Genomic DNA, 24,965 nt, shown 5'->3' on the forward strand with positions numbered 1-24,965 from the left:
CCCTGGAATTAGAGCCGTTACTGGGGACAGTGGTGGAGACAGCTCTCCAAGGGCTGCTGCGCGCGACAGCTGGGGACTCACGAAGGGTCCCAAGAGGTGTGGCGAGAGCAGAGAGCTGGGATCACACTGAGACTCTCTTTACAGAACTACTGGGATCTGCTTTTATGACCTCTTAGGTTAAGTTTTTTCCCTTAATAGAACACCTCCAAATTATGGCAAAAACCACGGGAGTCATTTATTTTCAACATTTATTTCACATACAAGTTCTCAAGAAGACATCTAGGTGAACGTGAATACAAAACAATGAAGAGACATACATTTATACCTGGAATGCACTCAGAGGCCAAGGCTAACAGTCACACAAACTGCTCACACACGCCTTGCGTTTGGGGCTTCCCCAGCTCCTTCCTAGTGGAGTCTCGTCCGTCACTGGGCACCAGACCTCACATGTGGGCTTTCTTCACTGCAGCTCCCTGCCATCGGCTACCAAGGAGCTCCAGGGGCTGCCTGCTGGTGAACATGAGTGATGTGTCCTGTCTCCTCACTGCGCAAGCTCCCGGGCTGCTCACAGCCTCCCTCTTCCTAAAGTATGAAGTGGGTTCAGTGTGGCCTGGATGCCGCCTGCCGTGGTGGGCCGGGCTGGCTAACTGGTCTTATAACCTCTTCCTCATCTACACCATGCCCTGCAGTCTCACTAAACATCAGAGCCAGAGCGGTCTTGGCAATCCAGTTCAGTGACTCTCCGGATAAGGAACAACAGCCCAGAGAGGCTGAGGTTTGTCCAACAACACTCAGTAAGTGATAGCGACAAGACTGAAACGTGTCCCTTTTGGCTTCTGGTCTAAAGCTCGCTCCCCCAGGGCAGGCCACCCTGAGAGGTTTAAGCACATGTGTGAAGTTTCCTTCTTCAATGAAGATTTATGAACAAGTTAGGTTGTGCGTGTAATAAAATCACCGGTAGGAGCTGGAGGTATTTGTGGGCTAACAAAGCAAGTGTAGGCAGGGAATACAAGCCAGCTCCCAAAGTGCCTTGGATAAGATGTCAGAGAGAACATGTCCAGTTGTTCATACTGCTGTTAAAAAATAGGATCTGGGATAATTTTCAAAGAAATCAGATAGGATTCAACAAAGAGAGGTTTTAGGTAGTTGCCTGAGGTGGCTTATATGTTTCGTTGAGCTTTCCAGCATCCAGAACAAAGACAAAAAAGCAGTAAGTTATAAAAATCACAGTGTTTGTAATCGTTTGTTATTTTTTTTCCTGTTCAGGATCAGAGCTTTCCCTGGTACCGAGACCCAGAAAAAAACCTTTTCCTACGGATCTTCATAAAGGCAATGTTATGTGATATAAAAGACACATTATTCATTTTGACTTTCACGCTCCAGTTGAGAAAAGACAAGATGCAAGTCGTCTTGGTCTAAGATGGTGGGCAGGACCTTCTGTTTCTTCAGCCCAGAGACAGAGTTCATGAAGGCAGCTTAACCCACGTCCAAACAGCCCATTTACCACTAGGAACATGGGCAGGGGAACCCGGGTTCCACCTTTGTGCGGCCCCAGACATATGAAACTCACATAGACTTGGTCTGTTCCACTCGAGACAGAATGGGTCCTACACCTTTCCTGCCATCGGGGACAGAGGTATACAATTTGAGGCAATTCAGATAAACTCTTTTGCAAGTGACAGTGATTTTCTCATGGCAGAGTCACTGACCTTTTGCAAGTGACGCAAAGGTAACTGGCATTGATTACCTTTGCTGCAAAGCCTCCTCGTCGTGCTGCCAGTTCCTCGAGCACGGGCACCACATCTTTCTCTATGTTCGCATCCCCTCACTGTGCCTGGAACACGGCCTTACACGGAACAGTACTTAATAAATACGTAGGAATAAGTCATCTACTTTCCTGAATCATGCTTCCATATAATTATCAATCCTGTGTACGTATTACTAAGTGGTGATTTCTACTCATGGGCATCTTCTCTAGGGCTGGAATTCCAGAACATCTATACAATACAAGCACACGCCCACGGGCACCGCACGCATCTCACTGTGCTAGGCACACTAACGACATGACACTGCACTTAACCATTAGAAGTCTATAATTCAGACCACACGCAGGAAATCAACCTACTGGGGTGTGAACAGTCGTAACATCTCCAAGAAATGTAAATCAGAAATAGTGTCAATGTGTACCTGAGTCACCTGCCTTCCAGCAGGCCACACCCGATCCTGGCACCATGAATTGGATTTCTTTCTACACCGCCTCCCCTCCTCGGTACTCTGCTGAACAGCCTTTGAAAGATTCAAACATACTCAAAGGAAAAATATGATCTCCAGATGTCTTCAAATAAGAGAACATCTGACAAAGGAGAGGAGAGATCAGATCAAAAGAACCTATGCACAGCCCTGACTCTGGCTGTCTTTCCACCAAACTCAGCACTTACCCTCCCCAAAGCAAAGCCACCCCAGGTTACCTATGTAGTAAGGGTATAAATGCCACTGGCCTCATCCTGGAGCAACCAGCCTTGGAAGACCAGATTCCGTGCTTTCATCTGTAACTTCCAGAAATGAGTTAACTACTTCCCTGCCTCTCCCCTCCCCATTTTGATTCTTCCTTCAATACCCATTGGGTTAGTGCTAGGGGATTATCAGATTTTTCAGACAAATAAGTAAATGAGGAAAAGGACAATAGTGTTCTAGATTGAAAGTTTCTGTAAATCTTTCCACTTTCACTCAGTAAGCCCTAGGGTTATATAAATTACTCCAGGCTCTACAGTTAGGTTGATGATCCTATGAACAGGGACTAGAAGCCTCAGAAAAGGATGAGCCCTGGAGGTGGTGGTCTGAATGAGGCGGCTATCTGATCTAGAGTAGGCCTAAGGAGTCTAACTGGTCTTAGAAATAATGAAGGTTTCCGGTTTCTACCGCACTTCTTCCCTACCCCCTTAAAGTTTGAGAAAACTATTATTCTATAACATTATACTGACAGTGTGGGGTTGGGAGGCATAAAATATGCCAACATGCCAGTCATGTTCTAGGTAAGAACCAGAGCGGTGGTAGGGTGGAACGTGTCTGAGTTAAGATTCTACTTTATTTTCATGAGACACACCATGGGCATGCATCCTGTTTAATCTGCAGAGGGCCTGGTAGTTCAGGAGAGTCCGACGATAGCACCCAGAACACCTAAGAGGTAAGTGTGGGACTTACGAGAAATGGTAAGAGCAACTGGATTACTTAGGGGCTGGAGAAACAGCAGCCAAGGGGGTTTCGGTCTTCAGGTCCAGAAAAGGTCAGCATGGTGGGTGATCAGTTGCGTCTCATCTCTATGGAGGGCGAGGCATTGGAAACATGGTTTCAGTGACAGTACAAGGACTCCACCCTAGCCGTGGGGATCAACTTGACACAAAACGGTATAGTGCATCAGACGTCGGAAGGAAGCTGTAAAATCTCAATCTCCCTTGTATCTTCAAAACCAAGATGCATGTGGTGTCATCCTGATCCGACTCCTGAAAGGTCTATCCCAACAAGAAATCTGTGATCAAGTTGTATCCGGGCTCCCACGTGGTGGACAACAGGAAACTTTCAGCATGTCGGGTCTGCTTGAAAAACTTTCACCTACGTGGAGCGACCTTGAATGTTGTTGGACTTGGCAAACCCACAGCAGAGGCATCGACATACCGAAGGGACTGTCATTCTGAACCCAGACAGGAGGTCTTCTCCACTTTGCTAAGGGAGAAATTGAGAGGAACAGACTAGTCAAGTTAGAGGCGGAGGTGAGAACATGAGGCGGGCTCTTAGTTTATTTATATTCTCAAGCCTGTCTTGGGATTTATACTTCACAGGTAAGACAAGACTGCTTCCAAGGGTGAGGTTGGGGTAAAATGGCTAATGGGACACGTAGAAGGAGAAGAGGTCAACGTCAAAAAGTTATCCTGAATTCATCAGTCTTTCCCTTAAGCGGGTTCTCCGGGGAATACGTGGACGGTGCATGTGGCAGAAGCTTTTCTCTAGAATGAACTTCCCGATGTTTGGTGAGGACAGAACTCTTACTGAAACGTTTGCCACAATGGGCACAGCCATAGGGCTTCTCTCCAGTGTGAATCCTCCGATGCTCTCGAAATCTTGTACAGTTATTGAAACTTTTTTCACAATCCACACATTTGTAGGGGTTCTCGCCAGTGTGAACCCTGCGGTGGGCGCTGAAATGGGAGCTGTTGGTAAAGCTCTTCCCACACTCCCCACACTGATAGGGCTTCTCTCCAGTGTGGGTTCTCTGATGTATGATAAGACTCGAGCTCTGACTAAAGCATTTTCCACACTCCCCACACCTGTAGGGTTTCTCCCCAGTGTGGATTCTCTGGTGGGCACCGAAGTTGGAGGAGTCATTAAAGCTTTTCCCACAGTCAAGACATTTAAAAGGTTTTTCTCCGGTGTGGATTCTTTGATGTCTGATTAGGCTCCTGCTTCTACCAAAGCACTTTCCACAGACACTGCATTTATAAGGATTTTCCTTTTGGTGGGTCATCCGGCACATAAGACGAGCATTCCTTCCAAAGCTTTCTCCGTATTTGAGCAGCCGGTATGGTCTCTTCCCCATGAAAGGCCTTGGATGCACTACAGCTTTCCCTAAATCTCTCGGCTGAGATGTCAGTTTTCCCTGTCTGATGCCTTGAAGGTTTTCCCATTGTCTCCCTGAGATGCATTCTCTTTTACGGTATTTACCTGGATCAGCGTTCTGGGAAACGACCCTTTTAGACTTCTCTATTAATGCCCTATGCTGCTCCATGTCCTTATAGATTACCTGTGTTGTATCCTCCTTGATACCACCTCCAATTTCAAAATCTGAAAAAAAAAAAAGATGATAAAAATTCCAGAACAGTCCTGTATTAACATAAACAACCTAGCCTACAAGGCTTTGTGTGTTAGGATGCCTGTATACGTCTCTGGCCTCTCGGTCCTGTTACCCTTCTCTGATTCATTATGCCTTATTTTCATTCATCTCCACGAACAGCCAGTAACACCTAGTACAAAGGCCTTCAGAAATGTTTTCTGAATGGAACTGAAATCCAAGCTGTTATTCCCCATCCAGATCCTGAGTAACAGGGGACCATCTTAGCTTTCTCCCTGAAGTTCTACTCCCACTCATCCTGCTTTCAAAATATCACATCTCTGCCAAAACACACCGCACTGGTGTTCAGAGCACATTCTAGTGATCAGGTCCCAATTCCTCAATGGACTTCCAAGTTCATCAATATCTGATCATATCCTACCCAAGGCTCTTGCTTTCTTCTCCCCAAATGTTCTTGGCACTGTTTTTGTCTAGCTGTCTCACATATAGACCTGGATTCAACTTAACGCTCACCATTCCCCAAACTGGAATTACCCTCCCCTCACTCTCTCATCTACATCCCATGCTCACTGCAAGGTGCATCCTGGATGCAGCTTTTCCCGGAGGGCTTCGGGACAGACAGGCTTTGGAATCTCACAGCTCTGGTTCTGATTCCATCCTGGTCACTTATTAACTGTGTGGTTTTGTATGAATTTTTTATTATGGAAAATTCAAACATACAGAAAAGCAGAGACTACAGTAGGTAAAATGAATTTCCATGGACCACTCACCCTGCTTTAGTGATGATCTACTCGTGGCCAATCTAGTTTCTTCTCTCTTCCCACCCACCTTCTGCTCCCTCTACCCAGATTATTTTGAATGACATTCTAGACATTGTATTATTTCATCCAGGTTTGTTGGATCCCCAAGCCCTTGTTCTTAACCATTTGCTATGCTGCCTTGTTTCTACTTGCCAGTTTCAACATCCCTGTTCTTGCACACGCTCCCATCCCAAGTCGGGTGGCTGTGTGGCGTGGTTCGGAGAGAGGAGGGCAGCCATCGATCAGTCCATTAAGTTAAGTGAAAGCCCCAGCAATGCCATCTTTCACTTAGCAGTTCTTTTAAAGCGTTCTCATTGGGTCCAACATTGTCTTGGGATTCAGAGGAAGTCACAGCCTCCTGGTTGGCTCAGATGGAGTCTGACAATTTAGTGACAGGTCTACAGCTCAATTTAAAAAATTAGATTCACAAGGGATGGTACCGAAAGACTTTGTTTCCTTTGTTTCCAGGAATCAAAACTTGGGTTATATTGGACTTAATGATTTCAGCCTTCAAACTACGATTTCCCGTATGAACATAAGCAGAAAGCATGTGTACACCCTTCTCTAGCATTTGTTTTGAATGAGCAGAGAGTGCTGGAAGGAAAGCAGTAACAGGTAAGGACTGAAAGATACGATGAGCTCAGACTGAGGATGACTGTGGAACCTTAACACACGACTGACGGGGAAGCCTGGTTTGGAGACTTTTACTAAAGTCTAGGCAAGAGACAGAGAAAAGCTGAACCTTTCTCACCACAGGTAGTGGCTGTGGGAACTAAAGGAGGGGCAGATGGAAGTTCTACAACAGTTGGGGAAAAAGTGTTCTCTGCTTGGGTGTAAATAATGAGAGAGAAAGCATCAAAGATGTCTTTAAAGTTTTAAGTCTGGATGCGGGAGGACACAGGGAAGAGCCAAAGTGGGGAAGGAAGATGGTGATTTCAGTTGTGAAAATTTTAAGTCTGGGCTGCCACGGAGACAGATGCCCAGAAGGGCGCCAGCAGTCCATGGGAAACGTGCAGGTGGGGCAGAGAACCAGAGCCAAGTCTCTCTCGTTTTGCCTCTGCCTGTCCTTTTCCTCACGCACGTCATGAAGGGCTAAGACATTTGTGTTTTGAGCCTACGGACACACCTTCTTCCTCTGACTTTTTTCTCGTGTATAATTGCAAGTTCTTCTTCCCCATGGTATTTGCCAGCGATATGAAACATTGACCCATACAGACAAAAACTGAGGCTGAGATCCTAAAGACTGAATCACTAGAACTCCAGCGCCTTCCCTGACTAGAAGCACCAGGAGAAAGAGACTTTGTTTTGTTCATTGCTAGATCCCCCGTTCCTCACACAGCACAGGACCCTCAAACACCTGTTTAATGAATACATACTCATGAGCGATATGCCCAGGGTTACAGATTCTTCAGTAAATCACACTCCCCCCTGGATGGTCCTTACCGCTTGGGCTCTCCAGCATATCAGGAGGCCCCTGGAATTCCAACTCTGGCACAATTTCCTCCTCACTCATTCTCTCGCTGCTGGAATCTTCTACCATCGCCTCCTGTGAGGCCTCCTCAGGTTCCCAGCCTGTCGGTTGCTGGGGTTCAATCTCAATATCCTCTCCTTCTTGCCCTGAGGGTGATGGGACTTCTTCTGGAGTGTTGGTGGAAGGAGCAGAGGCCCGAGAGTTTATCAGGGCGTCCATCTCCTTGTAGAACGCACAGGACTCCAGCACGTGACCGTTTTTCACCTTCCGGTAGCTCTTCTGGAGGCTTTTGAACTTGGTCCGGCACTGTTCGGGCGTCCGGAGGAAGCCACACTCCCGCAGCTGCTCCGCCACGGCCCCATACAGCTTGCTCTTCCGGTGACAGGCTTGGAGAGCTTCGTAAAACCGAGTCTCATGGAGGATATCAAGAAAAGTCTTGGTTTCCTCGTACCCCCAGTGCACACCTGCCACGGAAGGAAAAAGTTCAAAGACGGAAGGAAAAAGTTCAAAGACATAAGAAAAGTCTGCAGCCTCGAAACAAGGAGTAAAAGAAAACCGATCCCATTCATGGTGGCAACAGGAACCATGCCAGGGGAGAAGATATGCAAAAAATGAGAGGGTCTATACAAAACAATCTGTAATTTACTGAAGCACATACATGAACTAGAAAAAAATGGAGAGACACTATGTTTCTGGATAGGAAGACTCAAATTGTACAGATATCAACTCTTAAATGAATCTATAAGGTCAACATCTCAACAGGATTTAAATTTTTAAATTTTTTTAATTTTTTTAATTTTTAAATTTAAAACAATTCTTTAAATTAAAAATTTTTTTATTATGTTCAATTAGCCAACATACACCATTACTACACCATACACTAATACACCATTAGGTTTTGATGTAGTGTTCAACGATTCATTAGTTGCGTATAACACCCCGTGGTCATCACCACACACGCCCTCCTTAATGCCCATCACCCGGTTACCCCTTCCCCCCAACCAATAGGTTTTTAAATTGAAATTGTTAAACTGATCTCAAAGTTTATTTGGTAGAGTAAGAACGTAGTCCCTCAGATCTGCCACGGCCTTGGCGATTAACTAAGGACACTGCAGTCTTTTCAGAATGGTTAAAACTAACAGACGAGGACACTTTTTTAACCAGTCTTCCTTAAAGAGTAGAACTATGTCCAGAGTCATTTTTGATGTCACTGAGTCCCCTACTGTGAGAGATGAAATGACTTGCAAGATGAGATGTTCTGCTTCTATGGCAGAATCAAACTTTTCAGGACATGTCTGAGTATAGTTTGTTCAACTACGGTTTTTGTGTGTTTTCTAAGTAGGAAGAAGTCATTTTTACCCTCAGCCTCACCGGGTGCTCTCCTCGCACTTGGGACCGCCCTCCTGTCTATGGACTTCCAGACTGGGGAGCACCTGCACATGCATGGTGCATCTTCCCCATGTTTTCCAGAGCTGTCTCTCTTGAACGGATATAGTCATGAGTGCACCCCCAGCTCTCCAGAGCCTGATTTATTTTTCCACTCCAAGAACTTACCATCTTTTTTTTTTTTTTTAAGATTTTATTTGAGAGAGAGAGGGAGCAAGCATGAATGGGGGGCAGAGGGAGAGGGAGAAGGAGATTCCCTGCTGAGCAGGGAGCCTGACGTGGGGCTCCATCCCAGAACACTGAGATCATGACCTGAGCCGAAGGCAGATGCTTAACAGACTGAGCCACCCAGGCGCCCCTGAAACTTACCATCTTTTCATAAGGTGGAGTGGAGAAACTTTCCTAACAATAGTGACACCTGGCAATGTCTCATTGCATTTCACCAGAATAAAGTCTGTCTCTCATTTTGCCTCTGCCTATCCTTTTTTTTCATGCATATCACGAAGAACCGAGATATCCGTGTTTAACATCTGCAGAATGCCTTCCTTGATTTTTATCTACTACCTCATTTAACCCTAACCATCCTGGAATCCTCGGTCATAGTTTACTGATGAGAAAACTGGAGCTCGAAGTACTTACAGGATGTGTCTACTGTCACCCAGTGGTTAACTGCCAGGTGAGTCCTGCACATCCCCAGGTTCAACACAAGCTTTCGTTTATGTCGTATATGGTATATCTTTTCTGTCTTTTAATTTCAAGGTCTCTGTGTCTTATACTTCACATGTATCTCTTGTAAGCAATATTTCATTTTTTAATGACTGATAATCTTAGTCTTTTAAGTTTGTAACTAATGACATATTTGGATGTATGTCTACCATCTTACTGTGTTTTCCATTGGACTCATCAACTTTATGTTCCCTTTTCTCTCCTTTCTTGTCTTCTTCTACAATTACAATTTTTTTACTTTCATTAGTTATATATTCTTTTACTGGTTATCTTAGATAGTATAACAATGTATCTTTGCCTTTATTATAATCCAACACAACTGGGTGCTTTATACCAGCCCTGAGATGTGGGCTCTCCAGAGTCCTTTGACTCTATTTATTTTCCTTCCACAGGCTCCAAATACTCAGATCCATGCTGTTCTCTAGCCCAAGAAAGAACCTTCACGGCCATTACTCAGACTATACTGGGGCGGCAGCAAATACCCGAGAGTATGTTCAGTGATTAGTGGCAAGGCACTCACAACAGCACTCCCCAGGTTTGGCCGCTTCTGGTCTACTTACTCCTTTTACCACAAGCCCATATCATCCATTTTCATACCCGAAGGAAGAGCACAATTCTTACCACTCAGGTTCTGAAACAAGACAGGGGCACCACGAATCTCAGACTTCCGGACAAATTCAATGCCCATTTCATCACCATCAGATTCTTCTGCAGCATCTTCCTCCTCCACCAAACTGATCTGTTCTTTAGCACTGATATTAACTCTCTTTAGTCTGGGGAGAGAGAGAATCTCCTTTGGCTTATCGGCCGATGAAGCATGGGCTGCAGGGTTCAACAGAGCGTCCATGTCCTCAAAGAAGGCACAGGGTTCCAGCACGTGGCCATTTCTCACCTTCCGATAGCTCTTCTGGAGGCTTTTAAACTTGGTCCGACACTGTTCTGGCGTTCGGAGGAAGCCACACTCACGCAGCCACTCGGCCACAGCCCCATACACCTGGCTGTTTCGAGGACAAGCCTGCAGCGTCTCATAAAAGCGAGACTCCTTGAGAATGGCGAGGAAAGTCTTTGTTTCCTCATAGCTCCAGTGCACGCCTGCAATCTTCTCATCTTCTAAACCCCAGTGCTGCTGCTCACCCCACATTCTCCCAGCACTGCGTGCAGGGATCTGAGCAGCATGAACCGGCTTCTCCTTGATGTGGTTGCTCCGTAGAATAATATTCCTTTTGTTAGAAGAGTGTAGACCCAGGGTCCATGGCTCCTTTCTTTGCTCCAACCGGGCAATCTTGTTAGACACAGACACGGTACTTCCTACAGGCAGAGAAACACATTTCATGCTAAACCCAGAGGTCAGAGCTGCGTGCCCTCATCCGCTGCTGTGGCGTGCCCTCCTGGACACTTGTTCACACCGACCCTTGAAAGGTCTTGTCCAATCCCCTCTCTTGTAGAGCCTCCCTCAACCATGATGGAGCACAGCATGGTCATTTTTACTACCTATGGTATAGTTACAGTTGTCCTTACACCTTTCTCCTTTGGCACAATTATCTACTAACTACATTATCACATTACTTCTCACATATATATCACTTCTTTCTCTAGCTAGTTCTTAATGGAAGACATTTACGGGTAAGAAACATACATTCTATTACCTTTGATTCCCTCTCAGTGTCTAACATTGTGTTGGGTTCGGCATCTGCTATAACCAGTATTTGTTACTTATAGAACCAAGAGTGCTTGTATTTGCTCCCCACATACTCCCACCCCCACCCCAACACATGTGCATGCATGCACGTGCACGTGCGCGCACACACGCACACTGCGGCCAGGAGAGATACACCAAGAATTTGGGGATACATGTGGCAAGGTTAATAGGAAAGAGATGGAAGGACAGGGAAGCACACAGATAGTGTGTTGCCTCACAGCGCTGTGGAGATCAACATGTCTTAAATGTGAACCCTGACCCCACGAAACCCTGCTTTACTTTCGGACCAGGGGGAAGTCTCTTAATCTCTGAGCTTTGGTTGCCTAGGGAATGCTGCCCTCTATTCACAGAAAGGCTGGGAATAGTAAATAAATGGTCATCTGTAAAGTATCCAAGCTCAAAAGGTATGTAATAAAATTTGGTTTTCTTCTCTAGATAACACACACACAAACTTCACAGAATTGTCGAGAAAAGGAGCATTACATCAATTCCTTTCTGAAAGAACCTTGAGGATGGAGATTTGCTCTTTATCTTTACAGGACAGAGGTGAGTGTAGGGTTAACGAAAGCTGGAATATCTATAAGGGCCAGGCGGGAAGTGCGAGTGAGTGAAAAATGTAGCAGCTCAGCATGAGCTCCTGGATTCAGCTCTGGCCAGTCGCTGCCATGTGAGAAGGTGGGCCCGTGGTGTCTGACGTTTGATCTTTCAAGAGATACAGAATATCCAGATTTACAAACTGATAGTCACTTAAAATGCTGTGCGAGGCCAAAATACGTGTATAGGCTAGATTCAGCCCATAAGCCATTAGTTTACACACACACACACACACACACACACACTATGATAAAGGACAGGTGTCTCTGGGCCTGGGTCTTTTTACATGTCATCACAGTTGACCCTTGAACAAAGTAGGGGTTAGGGGAACCAACTCCGCACAGTCAAAAATCCATGTATACCTTTTGACTCCCCCAAAACTTAACTACTAATAGCCTACTGTTGACTGGAAGCCTTACTGACAACATAAATAATCGATTAACATGTATTCTGTATATTATATATATTATGTATGTATTCCCATAATAAAGTAAGTTAGAGAAAAGAAAATGTTATTAAGAAAATCGTTAGAAAGAGAAAATATATTCACAGTTCTGTACGTATTTACTGAAGAAAATCCATGTAGAAGTGGACCTACGCAGTTCAAACCATCTTGTTCAAGGGTCGACTGTACATGGGAAGGTGCTGGGCTAAATGTGAATTCTCCCACGATGCTCCCCATCCCACTAGTGGCACACCTGACTCAGGACTCTCACGCAGCACGCTCCTAGGTCCGGATGCCGTGTGAGCTGAGGTCGTGCTAGGAAGTGCCTGCATGTGCAACCCAGGACGCCCGCTGCTCTGGGACGACCGCCTTGCTACCACTGTGTCATCGGTGCCACCCTACGTTGGTCACGGTTTTCAGGTGCTTTAATTGCTTTCTAATTATAAATAATCGTTGGTTCTCACTGAGTTTGGCATAGCCCATTTCATAATCTCTGTGCTTCAGTATCTACACGTAGTGTTGTCCAACAGAACTTTCTGGGATGACAGCAATGTTCTATAATCGTGCTGTCCAATACAGCTATCAAATATCCTGAAGGTGGCTACGGCCACTGAGGAACTGAATTTTTAACTTTATTTAATTTTAATTAATTGTATAAATTTAAATCGCCCTGTGTGGCTAGTGGCTACCCTATTAGAACATGTCTATAGCCTCTCTAGTGTGGGTTAGTATACATTTTAGGCCTGTAATCTTATTAATAAGCAGTCTTCGACTTTTAGCTTATGTATGAATGAACTGTACTTATACCCACTACTAATGCAGGTGACAAATCCTGCAGAAGTTTGCTTGTCAAGTGATACTTCAGTGGTTATGTGTGCCTGTGAATCTGTGCTATTTAAATCATTCACAACACACTACCAAGGTTATTGCATTGAAATTACTTTTTTCCTTCTATCTGTAACATTTCCATCCATCCAACAATTACTTGCTGGCCACCCACCCACGGGTCCTGCTGTGTGCAAAGTGTTGGGTTACTGCAGTTAAATAAGAGCATATCATCAAAGACCTTGTGATTTTTAGTCTAACGGGTACACGTAAGCTTATATTTAAGTAGTATGAACGTGACAGTCGTATGTAACACTCACCAATGTTTTCATCCCTAAGTTAGAAGAACACTTATATATTTTAAACTGGAAGAGAGGAAGGAGTGAGGAAGAGCGCATGGACAAGTGATTACTAGGTCTGGTGAGCTGGCCACAGAAACGACTAGACAACCCACCGAGGTCCTTTAGGTGTTGACACTTTTAACTATTGTATCATCAGTAGAAATAAAGGTATCAAAAATCCCCAAATCTTTTATGTGAAAAGGGAAAGAATCCTTACCCAGGGAGACCATGTTCCCAACACTCTCTTTCCTAAAATCCCGGTACAGGTCTCTGTGAGCGGGAATCTGATGTACGCTCTTTTTGTAGGAAAAACCTCTCGCCATGTGGACATCTTTCACTGGTCCCTGTAACAACACTAACAGCAATGACTACCAAGATAACCACACGGGTCTTCAAAGGATGAATGATCATGGAGGAAACACAGAAGGGCCCCAAAGAAGAATTAAAATCAGGGAACCAAGTGTGTATGATGTGCCAAATGAAGCAGAAGATATTATAAAGAATCATAAGAGAGATGTTCCAGCAAGGAGTCTCATTAATCAGAAGGCTGGTCCAGTCTTCTCTGCAAAAGGAGTCAGAGGGGAACAGTCTCTTGGAGGGAGTATAAAAGTGAGGACAGTGAAGGCAAAGGAATACTTGGGACTGGATACCCTAGGGAGGCAGAGAGAAAATTTACAATGTACCTGAGACACAATAGGTAATCGTGTGGTTGCTACTTCCTGATGCATGTTATTCCATTCATTAGCAGGGGCAGGAACCCAGGGAGAAGGCCGAGCTGTAAGAGAAAGAAACAATCAGGGTACTGGGCTCTGGCCCTTTAATTCATGCAGCTTCTCCTTTTAAGAAATGAGCATGCATAAAAAAACTCCAGCAAATATAAATAGATCATTTCATCAGTGAGTTCAGAACAGTGCCCGAAACCATGGTACCCTGAAGCAGGGCTTACAAATGCGAATGCTTTCAGGGAGTTAGCAGGCAAAGTGCATTATGAAGGGGGCCAGGTAAGGAATGAGGGAACTGGAGAGCACAGACACCACTGAAAGGGAATATAGCCAATGCCCACTTCCACTTAATGCTTCATTGTGAGACAATGGGCGTGCTATCGTTAGAGCTTCTCATATTTTCAGGAGAAGCCAGAAATCTGGACTTTTGTATAAAATCTCAAAAATCTTAGACCTTGAGAACTAAAACCGAACAAATGAATAAAAGCCCCAAACCAAAAACCCTTTGTAGGTAAAACACAACAAGTCTGACTTGGCATGTGAGTTCAGTTTGCAATCCCTAGTTTGAGTTAATCCACACTTTAATATGCTAAAGTTAGCACACATAGATACATAGTCCTGGACACGACAGGCAAATACACAGTACACTCCCTCAAAAGGTAGGAGGAAGATATACACTCATACATATAGCATAGTCTGTGGTCTAACTTCTACTCTGGAACTTGCTATGTAGGGAAAACTTCCAGAATGAATATTACTGTGATCAAGAACTCAAGAGCTTGCTCCACTACTTCCTAAAGAAGCAAACTGAGTAACTTCCGTGGAAACATACTACAATTATCCCCTGCTTTTCGAAAGTTCCTGTTCTGCCACTTTATTTTTACAAAAGGCACACATTACTACCCATTTTTGCTAACGAAAAGAAATCCAAAAAAGGATTTTCACATTTACAAAAAATGGAGAAAAGCGCAGATACTGTTCACTGTCTGTTTCTCAGCGAGCTGTTACGGAGGCAGTATGCCCCCCGAGCAGGGAAAGTGGCACGCCACAGTGGTGCTGTCCCAGTAAGCACCTCAACAGAACACACTTTCCACGCTGTGAATTCCTTGTCACCCTGGATGGCAAAATCCAGAAACACCATACATTTATTGCACTAACCTTATCAGACAAAGTAACTGAGAGCATGTAATCTGTGTAAATTTTGAAATCCAGAAAACATTAATATTTGCAATGAATTCTATCACAATATGAATTTCAGGAAAGATAAGGAGGTTGGGTACACAGTAGTGAATCTTGCCACTTGGTGAGGGGTTGTGTAAAATCTGTCTCAGATTTGAAGTTTAAAAATGATTGTGCCATTATGGAAGAAAGGGACTAACACTTATTGACCACCATACGTACCGGTCCCTTTACTCTGCCTTCTTTAACAAACACTAACAACCTTATTATTTTTCCTTTTACAAATGACAGAACGGAAAGTTTGAGAAGTAACCTGACCAAGGCCACACAGATAAAGGATGGCAGAGCTAGGTTTTGTGTCCACGTTGTCTGCTTCTAAGGCCTAATCATTTAACCTCTGTACATTAATGCTCCTTTCCATATTACCTGCCCAAGGACAGACAGAGGTACAGAGACAGGAGGATAAAACCCAAGCCTTCCGCTGTAGGTTCAGTGATCTTCCCATCCCTCTCTCTCAGCCTGACACCAGACTGGGGGGATGTAGAGATCACAGTGGATGGGGAAAGACAGGATGTTCGATTTCCTCCTACACAACTTATTAATGTCCAGGGTAGCTAGGAAGCCTGTGCTCCCTCCTCTATGAAATCTTATTGTTTACTCCTCTCAAATGCGACTTCTGTGATGCCTCACCTGTGACTCAATTTTTTAAAGTAAATATCTTGGGGTGCCTGGGTGGCTCAGTCAGTTGGGCGTCTGCCTTTGGCTCAGGTCATGATCCTGGGGGTCCTGGGATGGAGCCCAGCATTGGGCTCCCTACTCAGCGGCAAGCCTGCTTCTCCCTCTCCCTCCCCTTCTCCCTCTGTGCTTTCTCTCTCTCTCAAGTAAATAAATAAGATCTTTAAAAAAATAAATATCTTGTTTCCCTTTCCAAACAGTTTTTAAAATTGTTTATACTCAGCTAAGACACAGACACATATACACATGACAGGACTGAAAAACACAAGCTGGTTACGGAATGGGAGACTCTTAAATTTCACAGCAGGACCTCAAGGCCAGTCTGGGCAAGTAAGTTTTCCCAGAGTCCATCTTTAAGATGCCTTTTACTTATGCTGCACATATTCCCAACTCTTGAATCGAATGAACCATTGCTCCCCAAATAGTCTATTTATTTTCAAATATGTATTGAGGGGATCCTACTCCAATCAAGTCATGGTGTTATGGTTACAAAATACATCTGCTACGGTCTCTGCACTGGGAATGCTCTGAGTTCTTCTTACCATTCTTGGGTAAGGGCCGATGCTCTCTCTTTCGGTTCAGCTGCTCCTCGTGTCCTGAGTGGAGGCTTCCAGTTTCCTCCAGAGGCACCACTCTGGGTTGAGTCTCTACCTGCTCTGGCTGAAAGTCTGTTACTTCCCATGCTGCTCCCAGTGGGACCTGCTTCTCTGAGTGCACAGGACTGCTAACCTGGGAAATAAAGCCAATGCCATAATGGAAAGAGGGAGGAAAACAGGGCCCGATGAGGGCCAAATTCGCCCCCAGAAAGATATCAAAGAAGGATAGAAGATGTGAGAAGGAATGAAAATTTCACTCCATTCCCAATGGAGTCTCCAAGGGCACTGGGTGAATAGTACTTTCCAGAAGTCTAGGGATAAGGGAACAGGAGAGTGCTCTTTATTAGTATATGGGAGGGGGGGATGTATCAGGAGTAAAAAAACAGAGCCTCCTTATTATTAAAATAGATACTGAGTCCTCACATCTATTAGTTTCACAGAGCAGAGAAATAAATTCACTAGTCAACTGAAAACATAAAATTAATTTCCACATGTAGTGTCTATCCCTGACCAACACAGCAGCCTACCGATAGGTCTTTATATGAACGCAAATCCCATGCAAGGTGAAACTGCAGATCTTGCAAATCTTGCAGGATTTCATGAGGTTAATGAAAGGGCTGTTGAAAACAACTAGAATACCATGAACTGCCACTGACAAACCAAGATCCGGTGGTTAAACTAGAGAAGAGTGACAAGGATGATGGCATCAAGGGCACTTCAGAAGACACACTTTGGAATATTTTTAAAGGACTAGAGAGGGTCCTGGGATAACTGATTAAGTTTGTGCTTTCTTTCTTTGCAAAAATAGCCCTCTTCAGAATCAGGCTGCGAAAGTCCAACCCTGCAAAGCATAATGTATTGTTCTCTCATATAATTTTTGGGAAACATTATGCCAAAGACTTGAACAAATACTTCGATGCATAATGTTTAACTTTATTTGCAAAATACTGTTTCAAGCAAGGTTTTCTTTTTCCTATTTAATATGAAATTCCAATCCTCAAGTTGATTCACTTTAAAGGTCTCTCATTAGTACCATTTCTCCCTCCATAATAAGCCCTATCTGCAAGGCATTCTTGCCCCCCCCCCCCAGCCTTACCCATCCCCTTCTTTCTAAATACAACAATTTGGAAAATTCTCTCTCACCTGATGTCTTAGTCTTCCAGTCTCTTTCTCCAAATGTATTACCAGGGCCACCGCCTCCTCTCCACTTTCGGGACACTGCTTCTGTGCCCACGCCTGAATCTTCTTCGGTAAAATGGTGAGAAACTGTTCAATCACCAGCAGCTCAAGGATCTGCTCCTTGGAACGCATTTCGGGCTTCAGCCACCGGCAGCAAAGTTCCCAGAGTTTACTGAAAGCTTCATGGGGTCCAGTCACATCCTCGTAACAAAATTGCCTGAAGCATTTGCGAAAGGTCTCGGACTCAGAGCTCTCCGATCCTTCCAGAGTGGGTTCCGCTGCCCACTCGGGGTCCTTTTCCACCTTCATTATTAAGCATCCCTCAACCTCCAGGGGAGTGTCGATCTGAGGGTCCAGGGATGCAGCCATGCTCCAATCCAGGGGTCAACCTCACGTCTAGCTCAAAGTAGACTCCTATACCTCCAAGAGCTCCCTGCTTAATGATTTTGGAAGTGTGGGAGTGTAGGGAAGTGAAAAACGGCAGAGTCAGCAGGAACAGGGTACTCCGGGCTCATTAATCAAATCTACCCTAGGCGCTTGAAAAGGAGAATGTGTACCCTAAGGTCCCAAACCCGGCCTCTTCTCCAAACAAGATGTGGTTTTCCAGGGTGCATCTCTTTTAGTGCAATGTCCGAAAGAGCAAGGCCAGGGGACCGGGAGAAAATGAGGGGGACTGAAGGAGGGGTGGGCGGGGGCAGACGGCCGGGCCGGGAGGGGGCTGGGCTCCGGGGAGGTGAGTCCTCGGGTGGGTGGGGCCGGATGTGCAGGCCCCGCCCGGCCCGGGGTTCGGGGTGCGAGGCTCGGCCCAGACGGCTAGCCCAGGCCGCTGCGGGTGGCCGGTGGGGCCGGCGGTGTCCCAGGCCAGCGCCAGGCTCTTCCGGGGCCAAGGCGGTCCCGGCCGTCCTCAGGAAACCTCCGCACGCCGAGGAAAGCCCGCGAGACGGTTCCGCCCCAGAGGAGAGAGAAACCGCGGGGGCCCGGCGAGGCCTCGCAGGGGGCGGCTGTTGGCCCGGCACGCGCGGCCTGGTCCGCTCCGCCCGCGGACTGCGCGGGGGGCGCTGGGAGCCGCGGCCACGCATGCGCCGCCCGCGAACGCGCGCCGCGGGGTCCGGGGAGGCTTCCTCGCGGGCGAGGGGCTGGGGGAGAGGGCTGCGTGGTGGACTCTCGCGAGAGCGCGCAGCGCAGCGACTCGCCGCTGAGGGACTTTAGGAATGAGGTGGGGTGCGGAGAAGCTTCGCGGGGCGGAGGGACACAGTCGGAGGCCGACCAGACATTTTGCGGGAGAAGATGGCACAGTGTGGAAAAGGAGAGTAGGAGGCTTCCCTCAGCCGTGGAGTCTGGGAGGCGGGGAGACGTCTCTGAGGTGAAGAACACTAGTGGGGAGGCGGCGCAAAGGCCTTTCTACAGCGGAAAAGGGAGAGGGAGAGGGGACTCCTTTACCTGGCGGAGGGGTCTGTCGCAGAGGGCTCGGACGTGCTCGAGGCACCCTCTGAGGACGGCGACAGTAGCGCACTGCTGTTCTCGCTGAGGGGCTCGGGCCCCGGTGTCCCCCTGCGGGAGCACCTGAGCGACCCCGTCCCGTCCCCTAGGGGCGGCGCGGGGCCGCCCCATCCGTCCCCCAGGTGAGAACACTTGGGGCGGTACGGGGGTGCCCTGTTGGTTCCCCCCTGTGGGGGAGCATCTAGGGCGGTCCCACCCAGGCCCCCAAGGGCGGCGCGGGGGCTCTCCATCAGTCTCCCGCTGCGGGAGCACCTGGGTGGCCCCGTCCCGTCCCCAGGGGAGGCGCAGGGACGCCCCGTCTGTCTCCCAATGTGGGAGCACCCGGGGCAGCCCCATCCAGGTCCCCAGAGGCGGCGTGAGGGCGCCCCGGCTGTTCCCCACCCTCCTCTGCAGGAGCACATGTGTTTGGCTGCATCCCCTACCCCAGGGCGGGCTCGGGGACACCCCGTCGTCGTCTGGGGGCCCTACTGCCCCTAGCTCTGGGGAAGTTGATACTGGCTGAATGTGAACCAAGGGGGGTCTTGGCCCAGAGTCCCCGCTCCTCCCTCCCCACCCTCCACTGTGGTTGCTAGGAGGATCTGTTCTCGCCTCCCAACTTCTGTGAAACTCAGAGCGTCGCATGCCCGCCCACCCACCCATCCCTTTATTGATGAGGTGCCAGGCAGTGTTTTAGGCACTTAGCATACATCAGTGGGCAAAACAAGAATCCCCGTTCTAGGAGTAGGTGGCCTATTAGAAAAGAAAGCTAGTGACTTTTCTTTCTCAGCAGAAGTCTTAGTTAAAACTCAGTCTACAAATTCTAGCAGCCCAAAGCTAGGAGTATCGTTTATGTGACAGGCATTAGGTGAGGCAGGGTCAGAGAGAATCTGTCGGGAACCTAGTGTATGCCAGGGGTTGTCTTTGAATAGTTCATTTTTCTTTCTCATTAGTATTTTTTGAGCATCTATTTTTTTGCCAGTCATGATGATAGGTGGTGAGCAAAAGCAGGATCCATGCCACTGTTGCACTTCCAAGTCTGCTGGGAGGGGCAGGCATTAATCAAATAATCAAATAAACTAAGGTATAATTGTAACTGCAACAGGTACTACCAAGAAGAGGAACGTGGTGGGAGGATCTACATATATTGGAGGGATTTGACCTAGTCAGGAGGTCTGGGTAGGTTTCTTTGAAGAAGTATGGCTAAGAATGAAATCCCAAAGAGCTGTAAGAGCTGGTTAGGCAATGTCTAGTCCTCACAGAAGTCCTAGAAAGCAGATATAATTGCCTTCACTTTACAGTTGAGAACATTGAGATCTCAGTGAGGTGACATAACCACCCAAGGTAACTTCAGGTTAGTGGCAACTCAGGATTCAGATTCCGGTAAGGAAAGGGTCTTTTATGTGCTTATTGGGAGAGGCAAGTGTCACAAGCAGCTCAGGGACATTGGAGAGCAAGGGTCACAAACTCACAAGACTAGAGAGCTCAGGCAGCTAACATAAATGAGTGAAGTAGGCAGAGTATAAGACAGTAGGGAATGGTGGGGACTGCAGCAAGACAGAGGACAGCTTTTCTGCCTAGGTGAAACAGCCAGGTGGAGTTCACACACTTGGCAAATACGTTTATTTGTTTTCCCCGCCAGAATGTTAGCTCAATGAAGCAGGACTTTTTTTTTTTTTTTTTAAGCCACATATGCTGGGTGCTTAGAGCAGTGTTTCACAGAGTAGGCACTCAACCTCATCTGCTGCCTATAGCCTCTGAGCAGTTCTTGCCATGTGTGTACAGTTTCACAGATTTTGAAGCACTTTTACATTCCTTTTCTCATTTTATTCCCCACCTCTCTGTTGGCTCCTTATTTGCTTCTGACATGACTGTTGCAGTGAAAAGTCCTTATGCCCCCCCCCCCCCAATATTCAGGTGTGTCTTCCTTTTGTACCTCTCCACCCTCTTCATATGTTAGCTCTTCTCCATCCTTCCTAATGTGCTTGGCATTGTATCTTGGTTCCCTCTACTTGTCTAGCACATTTTATATTTAAACAGTGTTGTTTTGTTTTGTTTTGTTTTTGTATTTGTTCTGATTTAGTACATTAGTGTATTGATCTTGGGCCGACCATCACAACCACATCCCACACTCAGCCTCAATCCCTGCAACTCTAGGCCACCCCAGCTGCTTCTTGTCAGGAGTGGTGCATGAAAGTTTCATTTCTTAGAAACTGCTCTCCTGAAACATCTTGGTCCTCAACAAAGTGACCATCCGTAGACACCTGAACTTACTGTTCCATCACATGGACTTCCAAAAGACAAAATCTCATCTGCATGGGAAAGTTATAGCCTAACCTCCTCGAAGTTCCTTTTGGAGCACGGGATACTGGGGCTTGTTCATTATCTCTCAGATATAGGATCATAAGATCTTTAGGAGTTGTTTGTTTTTAGTTTAGTTTTGTTTTTGTTTGGTGGCCTCTCAGTAACACACACCAGTATTTTTTTTTTTAAGTAGGCTCCATGCTCAGTGTGGAGCCCAATGTGAGGCTTGAATTCACCACGGTGAGATAAAGAAGATCTGAGCTGAGGTCAACAGTCCAAGGCTTTCCCGACAGCCACCCAGGTGCCCCATCAAATATGAAAAAGTAGAATTAACTTTCATGTTCTCATCTTCCAGTTTTAGCAACAATTAGCAACTCATGGCCAATTTTGTCTTCCCTATATCTCTACCCACTCCCCAATCCTAAATATTTTGAAGCAAATCCCAGACATCACATTATTCATTTGTAACTCTCAGAATGTATTGCTAAAAGGGACTCCTGGTTTAAACATAACTTCAATACCATCAAATGCTTCCTATTAGCAAGAATTCCTTAATACCATCTTTTAAAAACATTTATTTTTTTTGAAAGGTGGTTTGTAAAGAAAAAAGGATCATAGATGCTGGATGGATAAAAAGAACAGATGTCCTCCACGTTTTCTAATTAGGTGTCTACTTTTACTTTGGAGCAAAAATGTTGGTGACTTGAGAAGAGCAGATTGTGGAAAAAATAGTGAATCAATGTAGGTCAATAAATCCAAAGTACGAAACAGACTGTACTACTTGGAGACATCTTGGAGGAGTGGTTATTTTCTTAAGATTCTGTCCTCTGAATTGACCTGGATCAAGAGTCAGTGTCTTCAAATGATCCCCAGAGGAATGTTCACACCAGTCTTTCCTTGGCAGTATATTTCATATCACAGCTGTCATTGCACAAGCTGCCCTAGAGTCACCTTTTACATGCCACTCCTCTGTCTATGGTTCTGACCCACAAGCCCTTTGGCCAGCAGCCATAAGGGTTATACCTTGTTCTAAATCCCATTAGCCAAAAGTAAGGGTACCATAAAAGTAAACATTAGCTGTACATTAAATAGTTCCAAGAAGTGCTATCTATGCCTATGCTAAGTTAAAAAAAAAAAAAAAATCCAAGCTAGAGAATTTCTTAGGAATGCCAGTTACCTCTCATTTCTGAAAATTTTATCCGTTTCTTTAAAAATTGAAAAGTGGACATGAAAAGTTTCAGTATATTGGTGTGCCTATTTTGGACACAGTATTTTCAAATATGATTTACTAATCAAGCCATAACTAGTTGAAATCGTTTTCCTTTTCACAAATTAAAATTCACCTCTCCCTCTGGTTCATTAATGATGGTCACATAACTGACAGAATAACAACTGTTAAAACGTTCCAGTTCCTTTCACTCCACTGAGCAATACCATAATGAAAAAATTTCAACTATATATGCATATATAGTAGCCAACAATTTTTTTCTGTATATCTATGAGACACCATGCTAGGCAGTAGTGGGATAAATATAAGACATAATCCTTTTACTCCAAGTATTAAGAGTAAAATGGGGAAAATCGGTCATAGAATTGTCTTATATTAGATATAGTGTCCTTCTCCGTCTCTTATTACAGTCTTCGGTTTAAAATCAGTTTGTCTGGGGCGCCTGGATGGCTCAGTTGGTTAAGCGTCTGCCTTTGGCTCAGGTCATGACCCAGGGTCCTGGAATTGAGACCCATGTTGGGCTCCCTGCTCAGCAGGGAGTCTGCTTGTTCCTCTACCCCTCCCCCTGCTTGTTCTTTCTCTCATTCTCAAATAAGTAAATAAAATCTCTAAAAAGTAGAATAAAAAAACTAGTTTGTCTGATATAAGGATGGCTACTCCAGCTTTCTTTTAATGTTCATTAGTGTGATAAATGGTTCTCCACCCCCTCACTTTCAATCTGGAGTTGTCTTTGGGTCTAAAAATGAGTCTCTTGTAAGCAGCATATTGATGGGTCTTGTTTTTTTATCCATTCTGATTCCCTATTCTTTTGATTGGAGCATGTAGTCCATTTACAATCAGAGTAATTCTAGAAAGATATGAAATTAGTGCCATTGTATTACCTGTAAAGTCACTGTTCCTGTAGATTGTCTCTGTTCCTTTCTGGTCTTTGTGACTTTTGGTCTCTTTCTGCTCAACGGTCCCTTTTAATATTTCTTGCAGAGCTGGTTTATTGTTCATGAATTCTTTTAGTTTTGTTTATCTTGGAGACTCTTTATCTCTCCTATTCTGAATGACAGCCTTGCTGGACAAAGTATTCTTGGCTGCGTATTTTTCCCATTTCGCATGTTGAATATATCATGCGAGTCCTTTCTGACCTGAGAGGTCTCTGTGGACAGGTCTGCTTCCAACCTTAGGTGTTGAATTGTCATATATTAGAGTAAATGTGGTAAAGGTATGTATGAAGGCCTCTGACATGATAACATCTCTGGCTACCAGGAAAGGCTTCATAGGGGGATCTTGAAGGATGTTTAGCAGGAGGGGAAAGAAAGGCATTCCAAAGAGAGGTAACATTATAAGCATGAGCGATATTTTCATGTAATGATACGAAGTTTAGCGTGCCATGAACTTACTATAGGGGAAGGAAGTGGTGGCAGATGAAGTTGTACAGACAGGTTGGAAGGAATTTGGACTTTATGATGAAGGCAATGCAAAGAAAATGCAATGCAAACAAAGCATTGCTACAAGAAAGTGAGGGCATCTCTCTGTCTCTAGGAAAAAGAATCCTTTCTCATTTAGACTCCTGGAAATAGTGTGCTAAGAGAACACTCAGCATACAGGGATTTGAGTAAGAGGATTTCTAGGGTCTATTTTTTTTTAATTCATCCACCCGTCCATTAAATACATATATAGAAGTTAATTATGTTTCAGGTGAAGTATTGAATACTGAAAACACAGTGGTAAAGGATAGACTTGATTCCTGCCTGGAGATTGGAGAAGGAGACAAATAATACACAAGTACACGTAAATAAACAGGATAATTTCAGGTTGTTGTAAATACTAGAAGTAAAATAAATAGGGAAATAGAACAGACAGTAACTAGGCAGGGGTTACTTTAGAAAGTTTGATCAGGGAAGAGATTCTAAGGTTTGATATTTGAGCTAGAATCTCAAGCATGAGAAGGATCCATATATGTGCAGAATCTGTGGAAGAGTCTTCCTGGAAAGGACAATAGCAAGAGTATGGAAAGGCCTGGAGGTGGGAAGTAGTGTGAAGTGCTCTACAAACTGAAAGGAGACCAGTGTGGCTGGAGCATAATGAGCAAGAGGAGGGAAGGGTCCAGAGTAAGGATAAGGGCAGGCAGGGGCCAGACCATGTTGAAAGAGCCTTGGGGGCCATGGTAAGGAGTATGTAATTGATTCTAAAAATTGTCATTTAGGGATTTAAAACGACTGAGTGATATGATTGGATGTATACTTTATCAAATCACACTGATATTGAGGGTGGGTTAGAGGGGGTTAAGAGTAAAGAAGAGTGGCCAGATACGGGCCTGTGGATTTACTTTTAGCAAAAGGTTGGTAATGGTTTGGACTTGGGTGTGACAACAGAGGTGGAGAGAAATCGGTGCATTCTACGTATTTTGAATGTAGAACTGTTA

At 45.4% G+C, this 24,965-nt stretch overlaps 2 protein-coding genes across 2 annotated transcripts in view; one reads left to right on the top strand and one right to left on the bottom strand.

Moving 5' to 3' along the window:
• Positions 1-230: 230 nt before the first annotated feature.
• On the bottom strand, positions 231-18,231 carry ZKSCAN2 (zinc finger with KRAB and SCAN domains 2). Its single transcript, XM_026515641.4, has 7 exons — positions 17,506-18,231; positions 16,309-16,495; positions 13,814-13,905; positions 13,348-13,474; positions 9,848-10,534; positions 7,087-7,578; positions 231-4,836 (listed from the first exon to the last, which is right to left on the bottom strand). The coding sequence occupies exons 1-7, from the start codon at positions 17,908-17,910 to the stop codon at positions 3,914-3,916; spliced, it is 2,913 nt and encodes a 970-aa protein (XP_026371426.2). The 5' UTR covers positions 17,911-18,231; the 3' UTR covers positions 231-3,913.
• A 491-nt stretch (positions 18,232-18,722) lies between these two features.
• The window catches only part of HS3ST4 (heparan sulfate-glucosamine 3-sulfotransferase 4), a 698,595-nt gene continuing 692,352 nt past the window's right edge, over positions 18,723-24,965 (top strand). Inside the window, exon 1 of the transcript XR_008960391.1 lies at positions 18,723-18,904. The gene's annotated coding sequence lies outside the window, so the exon portion shown is untranslated. The remainder of the gene's footprint in view (positions 18,905-24,965) is intronic.

The sequence above is a fragment of the Ursus arctos genome, unplaced genomic scaffold, assembly GCF_023065955.2.
Source record: "Ursus arctos isolate Adak ecotype North America unplaced genomic scaffold, UrsArc2.0 scaffold_2, whole genome shotgun sequence".
NCBI classification, from domain to species: Eukaryota; Metazoa; Chordata; class Mammalia; order Carnivora; family Ursidae; genus Ursus; species Ursus arctos.